Source organism: Podarcis cretensis (genome assembly GCF_951804945.1).
Source record: "Podarcis cretensis genome assembly, chromosome: 1".
NCBI classification, from domain to species: domain Eukaryota; kingdom Metazoa; phylum Chordata; class Lepidosauria; order Squamata; family Lacertidae; genus Podarcis; species Podarcis cretensis.
In genome coordinates this window covers 18,385,778-18,412,487 of record NC_137170.1, presented here as the reverse complement: position 1 = coordinate 18,412,487, position 26,710 = coordinate 18,385,778, and the positions used below count along the sequence as shown (strand labels likewise).

Genomic DNA, 26,710 nt, shown 5'->3' with positions numbered 1-26,710 from the left:
CTGCTTTCCTTTTTTGAAAGGAAACTGGTTTATTCCAATAGGCTTTGCTCGTTTATACTGGTAAACCTAGCAAATGCTTTAAAGCAAAGTCTCCAGTGTTTTCATCCTAAAGAAACTACTACTATTATTATTATTATTATTACACATAACACTTAATATAATAATAATAATAATAATAATAATAATAATAATTCATTGTCGTCATCATTTATTTAGTAGTAGCTTTCTATACAAGAGGGACGCGGGTGGTGCTGTGGATTAAATCACAGAGCCCAGGACTTGCCGATCAGAAGGTTGGCGGTTCGAATCCCCGCAATGGGGTGAGCTCCCATTGCTCAGTCCCTGCTCCTGCCAACCTAGCAGTTTGAAAGCACGTCAGAGTGCAAGTAGATAAATAGGTACCGCTTGGGCAGGAAGGTAAACGGTGTTTCCATGCGCTGCTCTGGTTCGGCAGAAGCGGCTTAGTCATGCTGGCCAAATGACCCGGAAGCTGTTCACTGGCTCCCTCGGCCAATAAAGCAAGATGAGCGTCACAACCCCAGAGTCGGCCACGACTGGACCTAATGGTCAGGGGTCCCTTTACCCCTTTACCTTTAACTTTCTATACAACTGTCTTAAGGGTGATATAGGAAAAGGTAGGGAGGAAAGACTGGATGAAATCTGAAATGTTTCCCAAAGGGGTTCAGTTTTTGCAAGTGTTCCAAGTATTCACCACCCCCTCCCCCAAGGCCCCAAACAAGTCAAGATGGCAACAGTGGGTGATCCCAGAATCAAGCCCAAGAATCCCTGGCAGGAAACTGATGTAATGCACATCATTTCCACAGAGGGGAAAGTGTCCTGGGGCAGAGGAAAGTACAGATGGAGCCAGAACCCTACACAATTGAGACAAGCACAACGTTGCCAGCAGTCTACCTTGATCCTGCTCACAAGCATTTGGGCAGGCGTGCTCCTACCTGCCAACGTCCCTTTTTGAATGCTTGCAATGATGTCATTATAAATAATTGCTCGGAAATAGCTGCTTGTATCCTCATCTTTGACTTTACCTGTTCCAAGGCTTCCTTTGAAGCGATAATCATTTTCATGCCTGACGGCTTCATATTCAGCTTCAATTCTCTTCAGGCATTTTTTTGCTTCAGCGGCTGCTTGTTTTACGTGCCCTCCCACCTCCTCAACCTGGGTTCTTGGCATTTCTGCCACTGCCGTCTAGGAATTTAATGCATAGTCTCTGCTCTCTTACTCTCTGTCTCCTTCCCTCCCTCCTTACACTGAGCTGGTTTGCTTGCCGATTTGTATTTATAATGCTTGCATTCATACTTCTCTGGAATCAATTCCAGAGGATCACAGAGGTTCTTCCCAACACCTGTTTGCAGATGATTATCCGCACTTGTGAAACATAGATGAGCAGGATATTTTCGGTAAACTTCCTAATTTGGTTGCAGCCAAAGAGACAAGCGAAAGGTAGATGAGCTTGTTCTGCCGCCCAATTGTATCTTTTCCCTACAACGTCACACACTGTGACAATTGCAAATTGCGACTCACATTGGCCCTTTGTAATCATAAGACTTTACTTTATTCCTCAGTCTTGGATAGCAGCCAAGGGAAATGTAAAGCAGCAGAACTGTGAAACATGCCATTCACTGGAGTCTTCTGATGGGTGACCTCTTTGATACCCAGTGGTTGGTGAGCTGGGATGAGTGTCAAATTGGCACCATCCCCTCGTCTGAAAAAAAAAAAAGGCCTTTGCTTATTAAGCTGCTGATTTATGCTTCTGTTCATTGATGCACTGTTTGTTTGGCGCTAATTGTGTCGAGGCTAAGAAAACAATGGCCATTCTTCTGTGTTTGAAAATAGCATATGAAGGAACAAGAGACACTAGGAATGGGTCTGGGGCAGAAGTAAAATCCAGGTCATTAGGAACCCTTACTGCTTGTTCCAGGCTCACACCAGTTTTGTGTGCAAGAGAGATGGAATGCCAGGAAAACACAGGAGTATCAGGGGTCACATTAGAAGGGCCTAAAATAGTCACTGCCTGTATACCCAAATGAAAAGGAAGTATGTCATACAGGGGTTTTGTGCAGTGTTTTTTTTTTTTTAAAAAAAAACCTGACTGAAGTTTAGTTCATTATTTAAAATGCCTCCTTACTAAGAATAACGCCCGCTGCACCGGTGACAGCTTTTGCAAATTCCCCACTGTCCCGCTACGTTGATTCTGCTACCACCACCCCGGTTTACAAAGCAAATCCCTGATTATGCAGCAAGCAATATCCCGAAGAATGCAAACGTTTATTGTTAGCAAACACAGAAAGACCACTGTTCTTGGTTCTGCTTCAGTGGTTGTCAGGCAGATATCAGAAAGTTGGGACACTTGCAGTGTTCAGAATTGTCGTCGTTGATAGGGCTGAGCAGTTGTATACAGGCATGCCTTGTTTTATTATGCTTGGCATTATTGCACTTCACAGGTATTGCTCCTTACGAGGATGCGGGTGCAACTGCAGGCAGGTCGGCCACTTCCAAGGGAAGGAAGCCCCCCGCAAGTGATGCCCCTCTTCTGGTCATGGGAGTGCAGCTGGCTAGGGCTGGAATTGGGTTTTTCCCCTCCCGCCCCGGCTTAATCGATGCAGGGTTTCCCAAAGTGGGGTCTCTAGCTGTTTTGGGGCTACAATTCCCATCATCCCTGACCACTGGTCCTGCTAGCTAGGGATGGAAACCCTGGACTACAGTCAGTGTACACATAACTTTTATATGCACTAGAAAACAACAACAACAACAACAACAACAACAACAACAACAACAACGTGTGATTTGCTTTATTGCAATATTTGTTTTATTGTGGTGGTCTGGAACCGAACCCACAATATCTCCAGGGTCTGCCTGTATACCCTTCTCGGCCTTCTGTTCTGCCTCCCAGTTTAATTAGGAAATTTTCCAGAACTAATTTCAGAATGGGAGCATGTGCTGTTCACTGTAGTTTTCAGTTTGCGTCCTTCCCCCCACCCTCAGAGGTTCTCACCGGAAGGAGCACATATAATGCAATCTGAACCGTGTCTACTCCCAAGTAAGTCCTGTTGAATTCAGTGGGGCTTACTCCATGGCAAGTGGGGTTAGGACTGCAGCCTTAAGTGCATCGCTAATAAACATCCAGACAATGAATCCTGGTAGGATTACAGGAGCTGGTTCTTTTTGTTTTAATTAATGCACCTGTGTTTCCACGTGTAAGAAATCTGTATGGAAGAAAGAGGTGAACACTCCATATATTTCTGGCAGCTCAGCTATTACAACCCATAATCGCCCCCTCATCTTACTTAATCAGAGATTTCCAGCTTGGAGGAGGGAGGATGGCCACCTGCTTGCAACCCATCACCATAGCTGGAACCAGATGAAAGGAAGAAAGTGAGGAATCCTTGGAGTGTTTCAGGGCTCAAGCTGGGGGAACAGATTTGTCTTTGAGCCAAGCACTACTCTCTTATTCTTATTTTGGAAGCCGCTCAGCTTATTTCCGAGCCAACCTGTCAGAAACCAGGGTTCAGACTCCCTGGACCAAATCCGATGATTTTTTAAAAAGTGGACAAATGAACGAGAAGGCAAATTAGGATGGGAGAAACTTACTTAGTCACATTTGAAATTTTTTTAAACTCTCTAGTAGAAGATGGAACGGCTTCATTTCATACTTTGAATCCAGGTTCCTTGATAGAAATTCGGTATCCGTAGGTGGAAAAGCTCATCATACCATTAAAATAAAAGAGCAAAGAGCAGTGTGGTTGTATATGCATGGATCACAAGAGCACATGCGGCTGAAGCTTTCTTTGTTGATGGTGACACAGCAGTCCCCACCACTGAAACAAACTGCTGCTCAATTCCCGAACGCCTCTTTGGCAGCAAAACCAGCTGTGGGACCAACATGAAACGAAGCTTTGGCTTGTGTGCGCATATTGCTTGGATTTTGGCCAAATTTGAGAAGACAGAGCACCCCTTTGCCACATGTTAACCAACCTGGCTGCGCAAACAAAAGGCGGACAGAAATACATGAGAGGGTTAACTAATCCACATTAATTCGCCCTGCGAATGCATCCTGATGTGCGGAAGACTAATTGTAAGCCATGCTTATAATTGCAAAGGTATAAAAGAAGATGGTGGGCTTTGTGGCACTGTTAATTGCAAATAAGTGAATCCTTAAGGTGGGGCGCTTCAGCGGCTGTACCAGCACAACCCTAGAAAAGATGGCATGATGCAAGGAGGACAGGTAGGTTTCCCCAGCTTCCCAGGCGGGTACAAAGTGGCACAAATATCTAGGGTTCAAATGCTAGTGAGGAGAGGGAACTCGGTAAAAAATTTCAGGTGAAAATGATTAAAATCAAGGAAGGCAAAAAGCTGCTTCACACTGAGCTATACCATTGATTCACTCAGCTCAGTACTGTATTGTTTACACCAAGGTGAGGAACTTTTTGTCAGTTTGCATTTCTTAGTACAGTGGTACCTCGGGTTACGTACTTAATTTGTTCCGGAGGTCCGTTCTGAACCTGAAACTGTTCTTAACCTGAAGCACCACTTTAGCTCATGGGGCCTCCCACTGCTGCCGTGCTGCTGCTGCGCAATTTCTGTTCTCATCCTGAAGCAAAGTTCTTAACCCGAGGTACTGTTTCTGGATTAGCGGAGTCTGTAACCTGAAACGTATGTAACCCGAGGTACCACTGTACAGAAAGTATTGATCTAATGTGTAGAGATCTTTCCTATTCCAATTAATTCAAGAGGGTTCTGGAAGCTTCTCTGTATGAAGGAAAGAAGCAGAAGGTTCATGATGTTTAGGTTATTCCGTCAGAGAAGCTGATTACAGCTGATTTAAGCTGGTTCTGTTATCTCTTCAGTCAAGGTCATGGTGACTATAAAAGTAGGGCCAGAAGGAGCCTGGGTTTCACTCCCTTCCTTCCTTCCTTCCTTCCTTCCTTCCTTCTGGTGTGGTGTTCTGCAAACAGTATGCTTAGTGTTAAGGTTTTGTTTTATTTTATTATAAGTACCGTAATTGTAAGTTTAAGTTAAGTCTGCTGCAACTGCATTTCCTATGGACAGTGCCAATCCTGAACATATTGGATTTGTGACCATTATGCTCATTTGCCTTCAGTAGCAGTAAAGCTCTGCTGGATGAAATACAATTGCCTCAGGTCTATTTTGGGGGGATCTTGCAACATGTTTAAGTTTTTACTCTGCATACTATATGTCGGAGTTCTGCTCTGGATCATATTGAGTAGAATTCCATCACATTTTTTGCAACGCAAGGACCTCATTCCCTCATGGGCAAGCATCCAAGGCCCACATGCAATGAGTGGACGGAGCCAGAGTCACATCTGTTCCCTTAAAAGCAAGCAGCATGGCCTTGGACACTGTCTCCATTCCATACCCAAAGTGTCATACATTGTGTCAGAACACTGGTCTCAAGTCTCCATTCTGAGTGTAGGTATGACCTGTATTCCATCAACATCAACTGCTCCATAAATTTCAACTTACCACAAATGCCCGACAGGAGGGAACCAGCAGTAAATCACACGGAGCAAATTGGAGTTAACTCTTTCCTAGCAAAAACAGGATCAGAACAGGACTGTTAGGCCTAAGGAGCACAGCAACTCATCTCCAGTAGGTCTTGCCCCCATGAAGCAGTTGCTGAGACCGAAGGCCCCTGTCTCCTAACAGTTGCCTAATTCCCGCCACCCTAGGGCTTTCCCCAAGCAATCTGAGACTGTGTCTTCATGAAGTTAACTTCTCCTCCACCTGCCCTCTTCATCCCTCTCCTGGTTCTGGGAGAGCAGCAGGGAGGGGAGCTTGTTGCAGCAGCAGGAGGAGACACTTGTGACTCTTCACCAGCCAGACCCATATCTGCCTCTTGGCCTCTCTCCTCTCCAGCCTCTGCTTCTGCCTCTGATTCTGGACGTCTCTCTGCCACAGACTTCCTCAGTTTACTAAACCCTGTTACCTCTTCAGCTTCCGATACCTCCTCTTCCCAATCTTCTCCCTCTGACTGCTCATCCTTCTCTGAGCCTTCTTCCCTTGGGGGTTCCCCATCTGGTTCCTCCCACCATTCCTCTGCATCCAACCAGTCCAAAGAGATGGCCCTTTCTTCACTTATACAACAGAATGCACATTGCTTTGAGGGTGAGCCATGATGAAGGCAGCTAGCTCTACCCTTGTTGTAGGTAAAAGGTAAAGGTAAAGGACCTCTGGACGGTTGAGTTCAGTCAAAGGCGACTATGAGGTTGCGGTGCTCATCTTACTTTCAGGCCAAGGGAGCCGGCCTTTGTCCACAGACAGTTTTCTGGGTCATGTGGCCAGCATGACCAAACAGCTTTTGGCACAACGGAACACCGTGATGGAAACCAGAGTGCATGGAAATGCCATTTACCTTCCCGCTGCAGTGGTACCTATTTATCTACTTGCACTGGTGTGCTTTTGAACTGATAGGCTGGCAGGAGCTGGGACAGAGCAAGGGGAGCTCACCCCATCGTGGGGATTCAAACTGCCAACCTTCTGATCGGCAAGCCCAAGAGGCTCAGTGGTTTAGACCACAGCGCCACCCGTGTCTCTCACCCCTGTTGTGTACTATTCTAAGCTCTCTAGAGGGAAGAAAAATATATAAATAATATTTAAATTGTGAATATGATGAAATGATGCTCAAATTATTTTTTAAAAAGTGCTCACACTGTTGCATTTTCTCACAGCTAACCAAGAAAATATTGGTTTCTTTCCTTCTTGCTTTGACAGTGCCTCTGCTTCATTCGGTTCAGCTTGCTTTTTCTTTGCTTTAACCACAAGCCACGGAAATGTCGAGCCACGGAAAAGTTGCCACATTAAATAATGCATAAATCCAAGCAATTATGGAGAAGAATCATAAGCAGCAACTCTTAAATGCACATAGCAACGGATTTAAAAGGAAGAACATTCTTTTAGAGGCTGTACCTCAATTATAATCCACTACATGCAAGTCATAATGGATTTACTGTTGTTTCGCAATTGCCTCGGCAAAAATTGCCTCAGCTGTGTCCATGGAAAGTTTTACCTGCAGGCAAAGAGAAGCGGAACAGCTAATAGCAGAAAGGAAGGCATCTCATTGACACCAAGGGAATAGAAAGATAAGGCCTCAAGGTCCATTTACCTTGTCGTGTTTTCTGTGTGGCACAACAGCCATGATTCATTTTGTGGTACAAGGCTGACATCATCCATTTCCCTGTGGTTGCTCTTGAGACATTCCTTAATCCTGTGACAATGTTGTGGGTTGCCTTGATGGATGTTTCTGCCCACAGAAAGAGTCTCAAATATTCTGATTTCTCCAGTGTAGCTGGGAGCAGTTTAGAAGTTCTCCAACATAGCTGGAAATGCTTTGATGAAGTATCTGTACAATTCTTGTTAAGTGCTTGTACATTTCCAAGCACAATTCAAAGTGTTGGTGCTGACCTTTATAGCCCTAAATGGCCTCGGCCCAGTATACCTGAAGGAGCATCTCCACCCCCATCATTCTGCCTGGACACTGAGGTCCAGTGCTGAGGGCCTTCTGGTGGTTCCCTCACAGTGAGAAGTGAGATTACAGGGAACCAAGCAGAGGGCCTTCTTGGTAGTGGCACCTGCCCTGTGAAACGCCCTCCCACCAGATATCAAGGAAATAAACAACTATCTGACTATCTGAAGGCCGCCCTGTTCAGGGAAGTTTTTAATGTTTGATGTTTTATCGCTTTATTATTATTATTATTATTATTAATAATAATAATATTCTGTTGGGAGCCACCCAGAGTGGCTGGGGAAACCCAGCTAGATGGGCAGGGTATAAATAATAAATTATTATAATATTATTATTATTACTAAGCAAAAACAGACATGCAAAATTCCAGATCTCTTGCTCAGGGGTGGGGGACCAATGGCTCTCCAGATGTTGTTGTACTCCCCAATGCCGATCGGCCCCAGCTAGCCAGACCAGTGGTCAGAGAAGGTGGGAGATGCAATCCAAGAACACCAGGAGTATTATAGGGTCCCCGTCCTTAGCTGATGTTCATTGACTATGGTTAGCCCTGGTGCATTGCAAGTAAACACAATTCTGAATTCTAAGTTTCCGTGAGAAAATAACCCTCATACTACAATACCAACGGTCCCTCATTCTTCAACACAAATGATAGCTTGCTCTCACCGGGTGGATAATTTACAGCATATAAATGTATCCACGCGGTATTATTTATTGGCACTGATTGCTAATTTAACCAAACGTGCAGCTGTTCCCCGGAGATGGCCCTATTTACCTTAATTGCATTGTGCCCTAATGAGAAAATTATTTTACAATAACCTCAGGAAGCTGCAAAGTGGCACACGCTGGCTAGTCATAACCCTTTATATTGAGCTTGCGGGGCCTGCTTGCCAGGTGGGCAGAGAAATCCTGTGCTAGACTCTTGAGAGTCCCATGGACTGCAAGAAGATCAAACCTCTCCATTCTGAAGGAAATCAGCCCTGAGTGCTCACTGGAAGGACAGATTGTGAAGCTGAGGCTCCAGTACTTTGGCCACCTCATGAGAAGAGAAGACTCCCTGGAGAAGACCCTGATGTTGGGAAAGATGGAGGGCACAAGGAGAAGGGGGCGACAGAGGACGAGATGGTTGGATAGTGTTTTCGAGGTTACCAGCATGAGTCTGACCAAGCTGCGGGGGGCAGTGGAGGACAGGAGTGCCTGGCGTTCTCTGGTCCATGGGGTCACGAAGAGTCGGACAGGACTAAACGACTAAACAACAACAAAGAGATATGGGGAACGCCAAAGTGTGATCAGCCCTAGAAGGGGATGGGAGGGGGGAAACATCCCACCAGCAGCAGAAGATATTAGCAAAGTGCTATAAAAACAACTCACACACCTTTAGAATCTCTGGAAACACAGTCAGGGACTGTAATGGCACCCACTTGCTGCCCTCACACAGAGGGAACCCTCTCTATTAAAAATACGCAAAGTGGAGAACAACATTTAAAAAATGAATGCAATGAAAGAGAAACTGCAGAACCAGACAAAAAGAGCCAGATCTCCCCAAATATGGTGTTAACTGATGACTCCCCCCAAAGAATACTGGGAAGTGTAGTTTGTTAAGGGTGTTGGGGAAAGTAGCTATATTAAGGTAAATTACATTTCCCAGGATTATTGGGGGGATAATGTGGTTTAAATGTATGGCATGTGTACTGCCTAAGCATAAGTAAAATGAATACATATTCACACTGCTATATCTGGTTCCCTCACCTTCCTGTGTTGTCTCCATGCTAAGTTTTAGACCAGGCATAGGCAAACTCAGCCCTCCAGATGTTTGGGGACTACAATTCCCACCATCCCTGACCATTGTTAGCTAGGGATGATGGGACTTGTAGTACCAAAACATCTGGAGGGCCAAGTTTGCCTATGCCTGTTTTAGACTGTAAATTCCACAGGGTGGGGACCTGTTCTTTTGTACTTTGGCGTCACGCCTGTTGATGGTGCCAGCTTTCGTATGCTTACCTGTTGCTGGTGAGACTATTCCATAATTGTGGCACTGCCGCCATCAAATCCTTACTGTGCATTTTGAATGGGTGGCACTCAGAACAGCACTTCCTTGGCTGATCTCCGAGTCCAGCTAGATGACTGCAGGAGCAGCTTTGAGTTAACTTGCTGTCAAGAGTTCATAAAGGAGCCTGGTTTGAATACATTAAAATATATATTTTGCAGTTCCCACAGGTCCTTATTTACAGGAATGGTTGCATTTTATCAGATAGGCAGTGGAGCACCAGGTATGTAGATATATTGCCATATGCCTTTGTATCTAATTTGTTTCGGAGTAGCTATGGTAATAATGAAAGATATGAATCTAACTCGGAATGAATTACTTTGAAAACGCTGAATAACAGTACAGCTCGTCTGAGGCACTTGCTCTAGACAGACTGTTTTTAAGCTGAATGCTCAAGGAAATGTTTGCTGAACCTAGTTGTGTTTACTCTGAAGTAAGTCCAGTGTTCAAGTAAGTGTGGACAGGAGCACAGCAATTTGACGTCCCCTTACTCAACTCTCTTTGAACTCAGTGGAACTAATTTCTGTATAAACATGTGTCGGGCTGGGTGGGTTCGGTCTGCTTCTCATGCTGCTAAAGGCTAGTGATGAAATTTACGGCTAGGGAAATTTGATTTAAAAGGAAACCTACCGAATTCAAAAGGCTGATTTTGATTCATTGGAAAGATAACACTATGGCCCCCTTTGATCAATGGATAGAACATATGATAACCCTTGCAACATACGAATGGATTGCTTTTAGATGCAGATCGTGTATGGATAAATAGAACAATATTTGGTATGCATTTATAAAAAATATAATGACTTGTTAATCATTTCATACTTGTCAAAATAATAATATTGCTCATATACCCATATTTCGTATTGTAGCACAGTTTTAGGCACTTTTTTGTATTTGTTTTTAATTTTGCATTTCCTTCACTTTATTTTTATACTGAAAAATTTCAAATATATATATATATGAATATTTTAAAAACCCCATCCAATTCACACAGTCCAAAACACAATGCAAACTGAAACATGTGCATCCTTTGGCGTCTGAAGCTCTCCAAATTTTGGATTGCAGTTCTGCAATCAAGTAAGGTGTACAAAAATGCACGTACAAAAATGTGTGCATATAATGTATCTATAAATAAAAATAACATCCTATGCAAAAATGCAGTACAGTGGTACCTCTGGTTACAGACTTAATTCGTTCCAGAGGTCCATTCTTAAACTGAAACCATTCTTATCCTCAGGCGCGCTTTCGTTAAGGGGACCTCCCGCTGTGTGCGCGCCTATGGCACATGATTTCCATTCGCATCCTGGGGCAAAGTTTGCAACCAGGAGCAGCTACTTCCGGGTTAGCGGAGCTCATAACTTGAAGCGCTCGCAACCAGAAGCGTTCGTAACCAGAGGTACCACTGTATATTAAGGGAAACCAGCACCAAAATGCTGATAAATTTCCATGAGGACTTGAAAAAGAAAACTTATGTTTGATTGTGGAGAACTAAAAGATCGAAAGGAGGACAAATTGTGAGAAACTGAGATTGACAGATTTATCCATCCCCGTTTGAGATTAGCCCAGCTTAAAAGGTAGTGATTCATAATCAATTCTGGATTTGAGCTGCAAACTTCATAAAGTTTACTACTGTGTAGATAGGTCCATAAGGCCTCCACTTCCTGCATGTCTCCTCCCCACCCCTTACAAATGGACCTTGAGCTGCTTTGGAGGCTCTAGCAGGAAAGCATAGCTATCATAAACTGTAGTTTCTTTCTACCTGGAATGCTCAAGCTCTTCAGGACGGAGTGAAGTGGGAAAGACCTGCCATGCCAACCCGTTCAGCTGAATCAAACCTGGAAATCCATGTGATAACAGGTACCGTAGCCAAACAGTAGTTCTTGGATACAGTATATCTTCTCCCATTGAGCTAAGAGTAGCTTTTAGGGGGTGATTTATATTGGGGAAATAGCACAGCGGGGAAGATTCATCCTGCACTGCAGTCCTGAGCCAATCCTCCCCAGCTCCTACTGCTTTTATCTTTTGGAATCCAGCCTGCCTTGAGGGACTTCTTTCCTTCTTGTGTCTCAGCCTGGCTTCCAACCTGGGTATGCATATAAATTTTCACAAACCACATTTTCATCTAAAATATTGCAAGGCAGCACACAACTTTAAAAAAAACCCAGTCAAAAACATACTTTAAAAGCCAAGAATGTCAGATACATCCGTAAAAGCCAATGGGCAAGGAATCTCAGGTTTGAAAGGCCTGTCTGAATAATAGTTCCCAGAAGATGTCAAATGCGAGCGGGAGCAGCTCCTGCTGAACCTCTATTGGCAAGGAGTTCCACAGGACAGGACCTGATACGCTGGTGAAGGCCAGATGAACTTTGGGGGCATGTGGGATCGCCACAAGTGCCCCATCACTGAGAATGCTTCAGTGCAGGGTTGGGGAGCCTGAAAATGTTCTTGGATTACTGCTGCCATCGTCCTTGACCACTGGTCATGCTGGCTGGGGCTGATGGGAGTTGGAGTCCAACAACATCTGGAGGGCCACAGATTCCACACACCTGCTTTAGTGGTCAGGTTGGGTGTTCTTTATAAGTCAGCAGGACCAGCCCCCTCCTCCCCGTTGATTCTTTTAGTCTTCTTGATGGCTACGTCATGCGCCCTGCCCAGTGATATAACTGATTTGTTGTTGTTGTTTAGTCGTTTAGTCGTGTCCGACTCTTCGTGACCCTATGGACCAGAGCATGCCAGGCACTTCTGTCTTCCACTGCCTCCCGCAGTTTGGCCAAACTCATGCTGGTAGCTTCACGAACACTATCCAACCATCTCGTCCTCTGTCATCCCCTTCTCCATCTTTCCCAGCATCAGGGTCTTTTCCAGGGAGTCTTCTCTTCTCATGAGGTGGCCAAAGTATTGGAGCCTCAGCTTCAGGATCTGTCCTTCCGGTGAGCACTCAGGGCTGATTTCCTTCAGAATGGAGAGGTTTTATCTTCTTGCAGTCCATGGGACTCTCAAGAGTCTCCTCCAGCACCATAATTCAAAAGCATCAATTCTTTGGCGATCAGCCTTCTTTATGGTCCAGCTTCTTTATGGTCCACACTGATAATTTTAGCAGCTGCCAAAATTGGTGGGAGAATTGAATTTTAAAACAAAACACAAAACAACACCGTACCTAAATGCAGGCATATGAGCCACCCAGACTTGTTTGATTTTTGGTTTCAAATGGATTTTGTTGCGGGAAACTTGTTATGAATGACATGATGAAGATGTTTGTTGCATTGACTTCCAGGTATTTAAGCATTTTAAAAGATATAATTTGCACTTGCAGCTTCGTAACGGCGCACAATGGAACTCCTTGCTCTTGAACTAAAATTACATATTTGTCGCAATTTCGTGTTACAATGCCTGTGGGGGATCCCAGAGATATGAATTACCATGCTTTTGATGTGGAAATGCTAAAGTGTATCTTTCGATACGCAGTACATAGTAGTTTTGTTAATCAGTCATCTTGCAACAAGGTTAGGGATAATGAGGGAATATGGGGAACAGCACACTCTATATCCAAATGCTCTTAACACCGAATTATGAAGGGGGTAGGGTGGGAGAAAAAATTCCTTTGCCTTAAAATCAGAATCAATTATGCACTCGCATTAAGCTATGGAGACAATTCTTAATCATATTGTACCAGACTTTGCAGAAGATCTTTGAAAGGAGAGAGAGGGCCTGAGCATTGTTTGCATTCTGATCCTTCGCACTGAAAAAGTTTTAAGCTATGACATTTAACCACTTATGTGTATACCTCAGAGGTTTCGACAAGACATGTTCATATTGCTCTATTCATAAGGCTTTCAACATACCATAGTTACAAAGCAGAGTTTCTCAGAATGGTTTTCCTCAGAGATACAGTGGTACCTCGTGTTAAGAACTTAATTCGTTCTGGAGGTCCGTTCTTAACCTGAAACTGTCCTTAACCTGAGGTACCACTTTAGCTAATGGGGCCTCCCACTGCCGCTGCACCACCACCGTGCGATTTCTGTTCTCATCCTGAAGCAAAGTTCTTAACCTGAGGTACTATTTCTGGGTTAGCAGAGTCCGTAACCTGAAGCGCCTGTAACCTGAAGCGTCTGTAACCCAAGGTACCACTGTAATGTCACATTTTCTATAATTCCAAGGCATATGTTTACAGTCAGGTGGCTTCCAATTCTCTCTACCTCCTCACCCCCACTTAACTAATTTGGGCTTGTACAAATCTATCAGCTATGTCATTTACTGAACAATGGGTTACCCAAGGCTGTTTCAGTGATCTTTCCCTAGTTCTGAAAGATCCATTAAAGATGCTTTCAAATCTATCATACTGCTGTGCGCACTTGTGAGCAAATCATTTCTTCTTCTTCTTCTTCTTCTTCTTCTTCTTCTTCTTCTTCTTTTCATTTTGTGCTTCAGTAGCCTAACAAGATTGTAATGCATCAAGCAGTTCATGCAGCTCCCATAATCTGGAGTCAGTTTAGCCAATGATCAGGGAAGATGGGCGGAGTAGCCCAGCAACATCAGAGGACCTGAAGAACAAATAAGTGTGCACACTTATTTGCACATAATACTATGTTGTGGTACATTTAATCCTATTAAATGCATTTATATCCCCACTTCCCCTGAGCTCAAAGTTGCCTATCCAAGCAGGCTTCCATTAATATACTTATCAGACCTGAATTTGTTAGCTTCTGCAAGGAAGTTGCATCATGTGCCTTCAAACCACTCACTGGGCCCACATGAAAGTCAAACATTTGTGAGATACCACCCAATTCTAGTTCCAAACCTGTTCTGGTGTATAGATTATTAGCCCTTGAGAATACAGGTCAGCTACATAGAGGAGGGAGAAAGGTTGTTTTCTGCTGCTCCAGAGAAGCGGACACGGAGGAATGGTTCCAAACTACAAGAAAAAAGATTCCACCTAAACATTAGGAAGAACTTCCTGACAGTAAGAGCTGTTTGACAGTGGAATTTGCTGCCAAGGAGTGTGGTGGAGTCTCCTTCTTTGGAGGTCTTTAAGCAGAGGCTTGACAACCATATGTCAGGAGTGCTCTGATGGTGTTTCCTGCTTGGCAGGGGGTTGGACTCGATGGCCCTTGTGGTCTCTTCCAACTCTATGATTCTATGATTCTCCTCCAGTCTGAGCTGATCCTGTGTTGCACCATTCCTCCTCTCCTACTTTTCAGAATATGATGAAAAAAGCCTGTTTATCAGCAAACCTGCTGTAACCCTGGAATTCTACTGTGCTTGATCTCGGCAAGAGGGCATCTTTTACTAAAAGGGTAATGTTTCTCGATGCAATGATTCATTAACCTCTCGCTGCAGTAGGATCTCCACTGGTACACACAGAAATTGTTTTGTCATCAAAATCAGACATGATAATGAGATTTTCATGGATTTATACAAAAAAGTGTTTGACATCTTAATGAAATATAGATTACACGTGCATTGACATCTCACCAAGAGTGCTGTAATTATATTAAATCTTACTCTACTTAGTGGGAAATTATCCTACTTAACCATTATGCAAGCAATAGAAAAATATCACCCAAATTCAGCTCTAGCAGTTTTAAAAAGGTTTGTGTACATCGTACCAGGATGTGAACAGGGATGTGTGTTCAGATGTGCATTCCATTGAAATAAATTAAGTGAAGGCATCCACGTTCGAAAGCTCATTCAATTTGTACCTGTGGTTTCAGAGCCAGCCAGGAAGGGACCTTTTGCACAGATACCTCCTTAGCTGCACTGGGGAGATATTTAAAACCAGAAGGCCAAAATGAGCAGCTTTGTTTTCCATTAAGAGATTGATGACTGTGTATTAGAAGCAACAGAAGAAATTACAGCCCCTAACATCCTTGCAGTATGTATCATTTTATAACTACCCTGTCATACTTTAGCTTTTGTCATCTATGGCCGGCATCCAAACCATGTCACTGAGCAAATCTGCAGAACTGTGAATTATGCCTTTTTGTTAAGATAACATTGCTTTGACAAAAAGTTGTATGAACGACTTTTATTGGATTGTCAAATGAACACTGGGGAAACTGGGAAGTACTTGTTTGTTCTTGCAAGTACTGCAGTCTGCAAAGCTCAGAAAGCTGGACTGAATAAGCAGCAACGATTTAAAATACTGTAAATATCACATTCACTTGTACACTTTCTGTCCTAATCCTGAATATTTGTGCCAGCAAATCTTCCAGCATCTCTGGTGTAATGTTTTAGCAGTGCCAAGGCAACATCTTATTTTGCAAAAGCAACCTGGCATTGTTTCGGTGTAGCAGTTCACTCTAAAAACATATTTGCAGAAGTTAGGGTTGCAAGCTCTGGTGTGCAAGGTCAAGGAGCAGAGTCACTGCAAAGCTGAGAAGGGAAGCTGGGGGTCCAGGGGGTGGAGCTGGACCTAATAGGATGGGCTATTGCTGGAGCACAACCTGGAGGGTCAGGGAAAAGCCAGTATGAATGTGAGAGTTTATTGCAGGCGCAGGAGGAACTTTGAGCCTCTCTTGTGCTATTAAAGCCACATCTGACTATTGTTAATGCAGGCTGGAATGCACAAATAAATCTAATGCACATTGTCACCTATGTTTGTTTTGAATTCATGTTACAGATAAAGTGAAAGGCTCAAAACAGCTTATGGGTGAAAATGCTCAGAGTCTTGAGATGAAGGGTTTCACTTCCAGGGTAATCGCCACTGCCTCTCTGTTGTTGTCATGCTTGCGCAAGATGGAATTTCTTCTATAAATCAGCCAGCTGGTCTCTATCTGCATGCAGCTGTTTGTTTCCCAAATGGCCTACCTTCCTCCTCTGAGAAACTAGGGTATTGCTTGCTTCTCTGCTTCACCAGGTGTCTTTCAGGACAAATAGTTCACAAACTGCCATAATAATAAAGTGATGATACATTTTTGAGCGCTTTGGACTTTTAGGAGTTGGAAGGCAAAGCTGTGAGCTCCTGAGAGGCATCCAAAGGTTGTGGGTTCACACTTCACTGTATTCATAGATTATTTCTGAGTAGCTATGGCTAAGATTGCATGTGCATTGCCCCTACATGTGCAACTGCTTTGGTTTTTGCCTAGTCGTAGTCTGTGTAACATAGGGAGGAACTTTTTATTATTATAAAGAAACCCAGACCTTCTGCCAGTGCTTTTACATGAGATCTCAGTAGTCTCTGTAGTTGTATTTATACATTTCCAAGAACAAATCTAGCCTGCTCCTGGTCTTGCATGTTTCCCCCCTCCCTCTCCAATGTAGCAGTGAGATAGGAAGTTTCCAGTTTAGACTAACAGTAGTTTAGCATGCCATCAAAGCCCTAAACTGTGGCTAATTTTAACTACAGCTAGTAAGAACAAGCTACCGTCATAACCTAAGGTTTGATGTTGGCGTCTCCACTAACCATAGTTAAGATTAATCAGTTAGTCTGAGTTCAGATAAAATGGTTATAAAAAATAGAAGTGACTTCTTGCAGCTATGTCAGAGGAATGCACAAACCTTGGCAAGTTTTCTGCACCCAAATTCTGTGTATGTCAGTAACAGCCCAAAAGCTATTTGAACAGAAACTAGTTTTCTACTAGCACAAATTATCCAGGGCATAATAGACTACAGATATATTATGTTTGTTAATCAGCTTCCTGTGCTACTACTGTATAGTCTTGTTTGGAAGTTCATATAACATGATCTCTATTGCAATAGGGAATCCCTGCACAGAGATTCCCTGCATAATTTAGAACTCTGCACAGTCAGGAGGATCCAGAGGAGATTGATGGGGCCAAATGATCCTGATCTTCCTTTTATGCAACAGGAATTGTGTGAGCTACAAGCACCTGAACAGGGCATGTTTTCGTGGGAAATGTGAAGGAAGAAATGCTGTTTCTGCATTTCACATATAAAGGCACAAGGGTTTTCTCACCCACAGTTATGTTTGATATTTTGGAGATCCTAACGAGGATCTTGCTTTAAAGAAGAAATGTTAGGGATTGCCGTACTTTGCTTGTACGGCTCCAAGTCTCTCATCTAAATTGAAGCAAGCATTCTTGGCTGCATCTTCTCTTTTCATTAAAAACATTTCCCGAGGGCTGTAATCCAACCCTGGGACTAAGCCCAGTTTTAGGTCACTTATGCTGGCCTAAGTGCGTTGTTGATTCAGCACCACAGTGCCTTCCAAGTATGGTGACTGCACAGTATCTTCTGATGAGATAAGACTAAGACAAAGTCAGTATAGTGGTACCTCAGGTTACAGACGCTTCAGGTTACAGACTCCGCAAACCCAGAAATAGTACCTTGGGTTAAGAACTTTGCTTCAGGATGAGAACAGAAATCGTGCTCCGGCGGCGCGGCAGCAGTGGGAGGCCCCATTAGCTAAAGTGGTGCTTCAGGTTAAGAACAGTTTCATGTTAAGAACAGACCTCCAGAACGAATTAAGTTCTTAACCCGAGGTACCACTGTAGTTCATTTTGTCATATACTAGAGAAAAGAGGACTCAAGCTGTACCCTCTGATGCAGAACCTTGTCCTTCAACTTCAGGGACATTGGTGCTCATTAGTAAGAGGAAAATGTTTAGTGCATGCTCAGAAGCTATCTCTTTCTTACGCCATACGTTCCAAGACTGATATGTATCCTTCAAAACAGGGCGTGGCATTTGCTGTGCCTAAGCTATATAGCTCATCTGAACTTCATAACAGAACCACACCTTTCTTCTTTACATTACTGTGGAATTAAACTTCCATCCTTTTGTTTCTCTGTCCACATTCTTGTGGACTAGAACCCGCACTCCACAGTCCTGTCGTACATTGAAAGAGTAAAATAGCTTCACCGGTTTACTACCACTCTCGCATCAAAGAGTGTGGTTCAAGTGTGTGCCCCGATAACGAACAAACCTTAAGGCTGAGATGCTATACTGCACACACTTACCTGGGAGGAAGCCCCACTGAATTACATGGGTTTATTTCTGGATAAACGTACCATACATGTGCTTAAACTGTGTACACGTTGCTAGCTTAAAACGTTGTTAGGTCATTCTTTTCCTCACTTCGGATAGCAGCTGGTAATGAGGGAAAGCACATTAAAAAGCAGTATTTTGTAAAAAATGACAGGTTAGATACAGGACAGATATGTATTATGGCTGATAATGTACACCACTTCGCAAACCACAAATGGGATCTCACTGGATGCAGAATAAACAGGCTTTTGCACACTGACCGAAGCTATGCAGCCCAGTCTTATGCATACTGCTTAATGAGGCTTATTGCAATTTTTTAGAGATCCTCTTTCCCCCTTTCCCCTTGTAATAGGCAGAATCAAACTTTGGATGGGGAAAAAACTCATCAGCAGTACTTTCATCTTTGTCCATGGTACAATAAATAAATTGCAGCATTCTTTTCTAAGTGAATAGGCAGTTTTATATTGTCTTGCAAATAAATAACCCACTTTGAAGGAAGACTCACTGTCTCAGCTGAGGTTTACTTAAGAGTAAATACGCAAGTAATTGATCTCCACCGGCTGAATAGCGTTTTTAAAATCCATGCCAGCCAAGCACCCCTCAACTCCACCCATTCCCCAGATCTACCGTATTTTTCGCTCTATAACACACACCAGACCATAACACGCACGTAGTTTTTAGAGGAGGAAAACAAGAAAAAAAATATTCTAAACGAAATAGTGGATATATGATTTTTGTGGTTCATGCTGTGGCCACAGACATGTGATCTGACAGTGAGTTTGGAGTAGCCCAATGCAAAAATCCTGAGGATCCATGCTTTGTAACCACGGAGGAGGGAAGGAAGGGGAACCATGGATCCTCGGCTCACGACTGCAGCAGATCCCCCCCCCCCCCGCCACCCACAGGCATTCGCTCCATAACACGCACAGACATTTCCCCTTACTTTCTAGGGGGGGGGGAGTGAGTGTTATGGTGCAAAAAATACGGTATTTGTTCGGCTCTTCCTTCGGCAAATCTCTTTCCTCCTTTCACTTTCCTTCCTACTGGACTTCGCTCGGCCCTTCGGCGCCTCCCCATCCTCTCGCCCCCTTCTTCGCTCCAGATCCTCCCTCCCATGCCTGTATCTTGAAAGCGGGGTTGCAAATCACTCGCCCCGCGCGGCTGGCGGGGTCGAAGGGAGGAGCCGCTCGGCTGAGGCTGAGCTCGATCGGGCCAAGGGGGGCGCGGCCAAAAAAATGGGCTGTTCCTATTTCCTATAAGGAGGCCAGGATTTCTTTGGGAGGGAAGTCCGTGCATGTTGGAACCTACGTTTGCCGTTCTGGAAGTGCTACTCCTCGACGACCTAAGAAGTGCGCGTGTAATCATGGTGCGAAAAGGCACTCTGCGCATGCTTGGGAGCGCGGTTTTCATTCTTCAGCGCGATTTCACGCCCAGCCGGCTCAGAGTAATTAGCGCAGGCTGCAAAGCTGAGTCGAATCCACACGCAGTCAGTACTCGTGGGATTATCGCGCGTCGTCCCTTGCTCTTGGCAGCCCAGGCTGGATCGTGACCCGTCTGGCAAAGTTGGAAAGTGCCTCCAAAGCACAGCTGCTTAGGCTTCCCGGGTAATTTGTGGAAGCCGGGCCCGTTCACACGAGCCCAAGACACGGCACGTGTCTTGGGCTCGTGTGAGCGGGCCTGGCTTCCCCCGCCCTTAATCCCTGAGATAGAAAGCTGCCAACCTATTACGACTCCCATCGTCGGTTTCATCCCCGGCGACTTTTACGGGGCAGAGGAAAAGAAAAACGGAGAAACCTCCTTGCCCAGCCACGCATGCATTTCTCCCCACCAGCCTCCAAAAAACGCCGCCTTTTGGCCATTACCGGCCTTACCAATGTCCCCCCCCCCCCATAACCATTGTTTGGAGGGAAGTCGTCCTCCTCCTCCTCCACGCGCGCTCGGGGCTCCCTTTCCTTCGGCGTCATTCAAGAGTGATGAATGGGTCGCGCGAGCCAGGCAGCGTCTTCCTCTCCCCAGCGCCACCATGCTCACCCCAAACACCACCTCCCCAAAGGATGCGACCCCAAACCATAACATGGGCGCACCCCGCCCCCCAACCATACATAGCAAAAAATACATAGCAAACTGAGGTGTCCCCCCCCCCCAGTCCTGGCTACGCCCTTGCCTCCAAAAAAAGAATTCCCCCCGCCACCTTTTATGTTAGGTGGTCCCAAATTTCGGAAAGCAGCGAGGAGGCTAAAAGCTCGCTAGACTGGAGAGAGAAAAAGCGCGTTCTTAAATATATACATATTAAAATTTCAGAGGGAAGCCGGCCGCCTGCCCCATCCTCTCTCCCCTCGCAGTGGAGGAGGAGGAGGAGAAGCGGCGGCGGCGGCGGCGGCCCAAGCCACGGTGGAGTGACTGCGTTGCCGTGGCAACCGGCGGAGGCAGGCGGGCAGGCCCCAGCCGCCTCGGCGCGGGGTGTGTGCGTTGTGTATGTGTGGGTGGGCGAGCGAGCGAGAGGCAGGGAGCGGGAGAGGCGGCAGCGAGAGGCAGCGAGAGCGAGAGAGGAGCCGGGAGAAAAGGAGAAGGGAGGCCGGGGGCTGGGGGGCGACGACCCCTAAGTGGGGGGAAGACAAGGAGGGAGGAGGCGGCGGCTGAGCTGGCTTCAGGATGATGGAGGACGGCTTCTCCAGTTACAGCAGCCTCTATGACACCTCCTCGCTCCTGCAGTTCTGCAACGGTAAGAAGAACGGTGGGGAGGGAGAGGGGGGAGAGAAGTGGGGTTTCTCTCTCAGATGCACACACGCCCATGGGTTGTTTTTTTTTTTTGGGGGGGGGGGTATGTGTGGCAAAGAAGCCCCCGCCGTCCTGGCTCCGGTATGTCGCCTTGCATGCAAAGTCCGGCTGCTGCTGTCTCCGCCGCCTACTTCTGGCCAAGTAAGGTGGATTGTGTGGGGCGAGAGGAAGAAGCTGCCCAGGGGAGGAACCCACAAGCTACCCCACCAGCTCCCCAGTTATCCGGGTGAAGCGGGGCCTTTGCTCGACTCGCCTATTCCCCCCCCCCACCACGAAACGGGGGGACACGGGAAAAGAGGAAGGGAGGGAAGGACTTGGCTCCTCCAGAGCCACAACCCTGTTTTTGCCTGACAGCACAGCAGAGAAATAGTTTTCTGTTCCTGTGTGTGTGTATGCATGCACATATATATATATATCTTTGCATGCTTGGGAGAAAGCTCATGTCTGCTGTGCAGAACTCCCCCCCCCCCTTTCTGCTTTGCAGGAATGTGTAGACGTGTGTAGTGGAAGATGCAATACAGAGTTGGAAAAGAAAGTGAAAACTCCCCATGTTGTGTGTTTGGAAAGGGATTCGCTTCTTCTGGGGTTGACTTGTAGGGACCACCACTTTGTAAACCGAAAGGCTTGTCTGGGGCGACCTGTTTTCTGGGTTTTTTTTGCAGACCTTTTGGTTTTGAATGAGCAAGGGAAAAGCCTTCCAAAACCTCTGAGGAATGTGTATTTGCCAAACCATATTTTTCATATGAATCGTTGACGTTTTGTGTAATTCTGGTGATGGGTTCAGTTTGTTTCGAAGGCAGCACAGTGTGGAAGAGGTGTCGTTCCTAGTGAGGCTATTTTCAAAGTAAACAGAAGACAGCTTTGAGATGGAAGAATGCCTGTTTCTAAGTTCTGTAGATTCTGGCATGTTTCTTTGGGATTATGTTAAGTCAGCTAAATTTACAGTAAACTTTTGCAGTAAAAATTTACAAGGCAGGGAGAGTCACTTCCATTGGAGGAATTAATGTTCAGTAACTGGCTCTATATTATTTATGTGGATTGCTACTTAGGCAACATCAGTGGGATCATTATTTTTTTTAAAGGACTCATTCTAATAAAATATTCTTACACTGAAAGAAAGCCTCACTGAACTCAGTGGCACTTGCTGCTGAATAGTCCTGGCACTGTTAATTGCAGAGAGCTCTGGACTTGTGACTTTAGAGCTTGTTTCTCTCCCCCCACCCTAAACCATGATCACTAAATAGCAGCAGGTATCTTATAACTCTTAGTAAAATGTAGGCAATTTTTTATTGCTATATATAATTGTGTGCCTGCTGTCTGGACAAGAAGATATGTGAAATACTGCATTTGTATAGTACATTATTAGATTCTATATTTTTCTCAGTATTAGAAAACAGGAGGAGCAGATCTTCTAAGACAGAGACAAAGGATGAGATTCCATAATCAAGGTACAGGCAAGACAGCTCCCTGTATCAATAGCATGGAAGCCCTGTTGCAGAATAAAAATTCTGGAATACATCTCTGTAGATGTGCTTCATGAAGTCTGCTGTTTTCTAAAAACACATTAGCTAATTAGCATTTTTTGATGGATCATTCTCCATGCCTATGGTTTTCCTCTCTCGCAGAGAGCACAAATAGTCTGATTCACCCATGCCTTCCTCACGTGTGTTTGGTTACAACAGGATTAGCTTGTATGATAAGATGTTGCAGAACTGGACCCACAGGCACTTCCCTGAAGAGATTGGATGATAGGGTACACAGAGTCTGGTCCCTGACAAAACAAATCAGAGGTAATTTGTTACAGGGCTAGTTTAGAAGGAAAATGGTTGGCAGGTGGGAACTTTGGGAAAGTGTTCTAAGTATAGAGAATTGTGTGAAGGACGGTAGAAAGTTGTGAATGCAGAGTTAGGGATTATCCACAAAGCCTCTTGTCCCATTCCATCCCCGCCCTGGAAAATCACACTTTTGAGCAAACAGCAATTTGGGTTTTCTCCAGATTGATGTTTGTTCCGATATAGAGCAAAAGAGCAGGTTTTCCCTGGGAAAAATGTGGGGCAAAGGGGAAACTGCTCAGTGGGAGTGTGGACAAGCTCTTAGCTTCAGAGAGTTTTGTTATTTAGTATGAGGAAACAAGGGATCCTGGTGGCGCTGTGGGTTAAACCACAGAGCCTAGGACTTGCCGATCAGAAGATCGGTGGTTTGAATCCCCGCGACGGGGTGAGCTCCCGTTGCTCAGTCTCTGCTTCTGCCAACCTAGCAGTTCGAAAGCACGTCAAAGTGCAAGTAGATAAATAGGTACCGCTCCAGCGGGAAGCTAAACGGCGTTTCCGTGCGCTGCTCTGGTTCGCCAGAAGCAGTTTAGTCATGCTGGCCACATGACCCGGAAGCTGTACGCCGGCTCCCTCGGCCAATAAAGCAAGATGAGCGCCGCAACCCCAGAGTCGGTCACAACTGGACCTAATGGTCAGGGGACCCTTTACCTTTATGAGGAAACAAATTTGAATGAAGCTTTTGCAGAGAATCATAACGTTTTTAGAAGCTGATGGAAAACAGCTGAAGGAGAATTCAGAAGGAAGTGAAGCTGAAGGCCTAGTTCAGACATCTCAGTTCAATAAACCATGGTTTATTGGACTAAGAACTACGGTAGCTTTGTGTCCAGGTCCCAGGCTTGTGATTTGTTTAACCACAGCTTCCTGTAGTATTTGAACTAGGAAACTATGCATTAAGCACTACTTGTAAACCAGTATATGTGGGGTTATGTGGCAGGAAGAGGAAGGTCAATGAAAGGTGCACAAGCAATAGTTTATCAGACAAAAGTTCCTTATACCTGAACTGGTTGTCTGTGGATCAGCAGTAGGACACAGAGGGATGTCGTCAAGTTTTTGTGTTGTGAACAAAAATGGGAATATGCTTGAGCAATTCAGACTGAGGGAGAGAAAGGCATTAATACGTTTTGATGGAGGATATTTTAATAGCAAGAATTATGAGAAAATGGAGAGAAGTTGGCTTTAAATCTTTAATGTTCAACAATAAATTTTCTTCCTTGTAGTGGGGTAATGTAATTGCATTCTTAGTATTATATGTGGCCTATCATCATGAGGTGTTTCCCTTAACATCTCAGTCCTGTCTGGCAGGTTTACAAAATACTTCATTCTACAAACCATCCAGGATGGCAAAGCAAGCCTTTGTTTGTTTGCATTGAGTTCTAAAACGAAGACTCTTGGGAGTGTGTGTATGTGTCAGGAGGCACAGTTTCCTACCCCCCCTGGGTTTTCTGTTGCTTTACAATTTTTCATTTGTCACTTAAGTAATCATTGTTCACTTTAGCTTTATAAGTAAGTTTATATGACACTACTGTGAATACTCAGCTCTCATATTTTGGGAGGGAGGGGGATAGGAAGACTTACTTTAAACCACACCAGCTTAATATTATGAATATTAGGGTGAATGTAGGTGATTCCTAATTGAATGTGCAGGTGAAAAATTACAAAGAGATTTATTGCAAAACAAAAATCCAAGTGAAAAATCAGATATATACACGCTAGTCGCCAAATGGCTCCTTAAACAAGGGTTACAGTTGCCAAAGTGGAAGGCCTAGTTGCCATTTTTGGGCCAAATGGCTCAAAAGCCGTATTTTTCAATACAGTACTACTTTTTGGTTCCTCAGATTCATTCTGATTGTGCAGATAAAATATATCGGATAGAATTTCTGCTCTCCCACCTTAAACTAGTAAATCTTGCATTGTAAATAGACCATCCCTGTTCTTTTGAGAGAGGCACAGGAATGCTGCTGCACATGTATGTCTGCTTGCCTGCCTTCGCCTGAGAATGCAACAGGTCCTCTGTGTGTCACTTTTACTTTATAGTACCAGAGCTATGCAGGTGCTTTGCTGATTTTATAGCGACAGAGTGTAGCACTGAAAGTCAAGAATGCTGGCCAGAATTTCCACTGGCCATCAGTAATATGCTGTTCAGCCCACTGCAGAAGGAACAGCTGCTTGGGTCTCCTTCAGTAAGAGGGCCATCTCTTCTCTTGGTTGTGAGTCGAGGCCCCGTCCCCCACTTTATGATGAAATAAGACACATGGACACAAGTATTTTAGGTTAATGGGCTAAAAAAGGCCACAACTTTATTGGTTACAGAATTTGAGTGGTATTGGCTTAGGCATTGGATCTGAACCGACTATACTTGACTCCTGCCCACTCTGCAGGAAGTCACACAAGGGTTAACAACCTATAGGGGGAGCTTGTTGATGCAAATGGTCCTAGCCACCACCTGGGCTTCAGACAGGAACCACGACCACCAGATTCCTGTAAAGGAATACCCTTCAAGGGGAAGAGTAGGTGATGGCCACAACCTCTCCTCCAACACACAACACATTTTCCAATGCCTAACTGCCAAACCTTACAAAGTTGTGATGATTTGCTACGAGGTAGGCAAAAAACCAAGTGGCTGGTGCCAATCTGCCAAGTGGAAGAACTTTCTACCAGGCCCCTTCAACATGCGACCAACCGAGGTCCATAGCAAGGTCAGGTGTTGAATGCACAAGGAGGGAGGGAGGGAGGGAGATCTGTGTGTGCAGGAAACAAACAGGCTGAGCCACAGTGCCACGCTCGCTTAAGAGCGGCAAACCATGCCCCCCCCCCCAGCCAGCCATGTAGGCTGGCTATGGGCATGATGCAGGCCAGGGACTCTCAGTGATGCAGGGGGCTTGTGTGCCAGCCATGCCCCCCTGCGAAGCGCGGGAATCAAGACTCGCTCACAACCCCTCCCCTTGGGGAAGAGGAGAGACTTTGTCTTTTCAACCTGTATACAAATGGCATGGCTGTGGCAATGAGTGGCAAGTTGCTGGCTAATTTTTTTGCAGTATCAACATTTTGGATCTTGAGGAACTCTCTTCCTCTCTGTACGAGGCAAGAAGATCCAAGATTCGGCATTCATTAAGGGATCATCCGCACTTCCGCTTGCCCTGATGCTTCTGTCCAGGAAAACCTGCTGTTTACCGCTGAATCAGAGCAAAAGTCATTTTGGTTGGTGTTTACTCTGATTTACAGTGGTACCTCAGGTTACAAACACCTTGGGTTACAATCACTTCAAGTTACAGACTCCGCTAACCCGGAAGTAGTACCACGGGCTAAGAACTTTACCTCAGGATGAGAACAGAAATTGTGCGCCGGCGGCAGCAGGAGGCCCCATTTGCTAAAGTGGTACCTCAGGTTAAGAACGGTCTTAGGTTAAGAACGGATCTCCGGAACGAATTAAGTTTGTAACCAGTACAGTGGTACCTCGTGTTATGGACAGGATCCGTTCCGTAGGCCCGTCCGTAACGTGACATGCCCGCAACTCGAAACATTGTGTCTGTGCAGGCATGTGACGTGATTTGGCACTTCTGCACATGCGCGATTTAGTGCTTCTGCGCATATGTGAGCGGCGAAACGTGGAAGTA

General features: G+C 45.0%; 1 protein-coding gene across 5 annotated transcripts in view; it reads left to right on the top strand.

Moving 5' to 3' along the window:
• EML1 (EMAP like 1) overlaps nt 1-26,710 on the top strand; it is a 136,242-nt gene that overhangs the window by 50,383 nt on the left and 59,149 nt on the right. For 2 of the 5 annotated variants that reach the window (XM_079948205.1, XM_079948203.1), the window contains exon 1: nt 20,938-21,208. The exons of 1 other annotated variant lie outside the window; for it this stretch is intronic. In XM_079948205.1, the coding sequence (XP_079804331.1) occupies nt 21,139-21,208 (70 nt within the window). In that variant the 5' untranslated portion in view covers nt 20,938-21,138. Of the gene's footprint in view, nt 1-20,935; nt 21,209-26,710 lie in introns of those variants that run through there. 2 more of the 5 variants (XM_079948202.1, XM_079948206.1) reach the window with 2 other exon arrangements.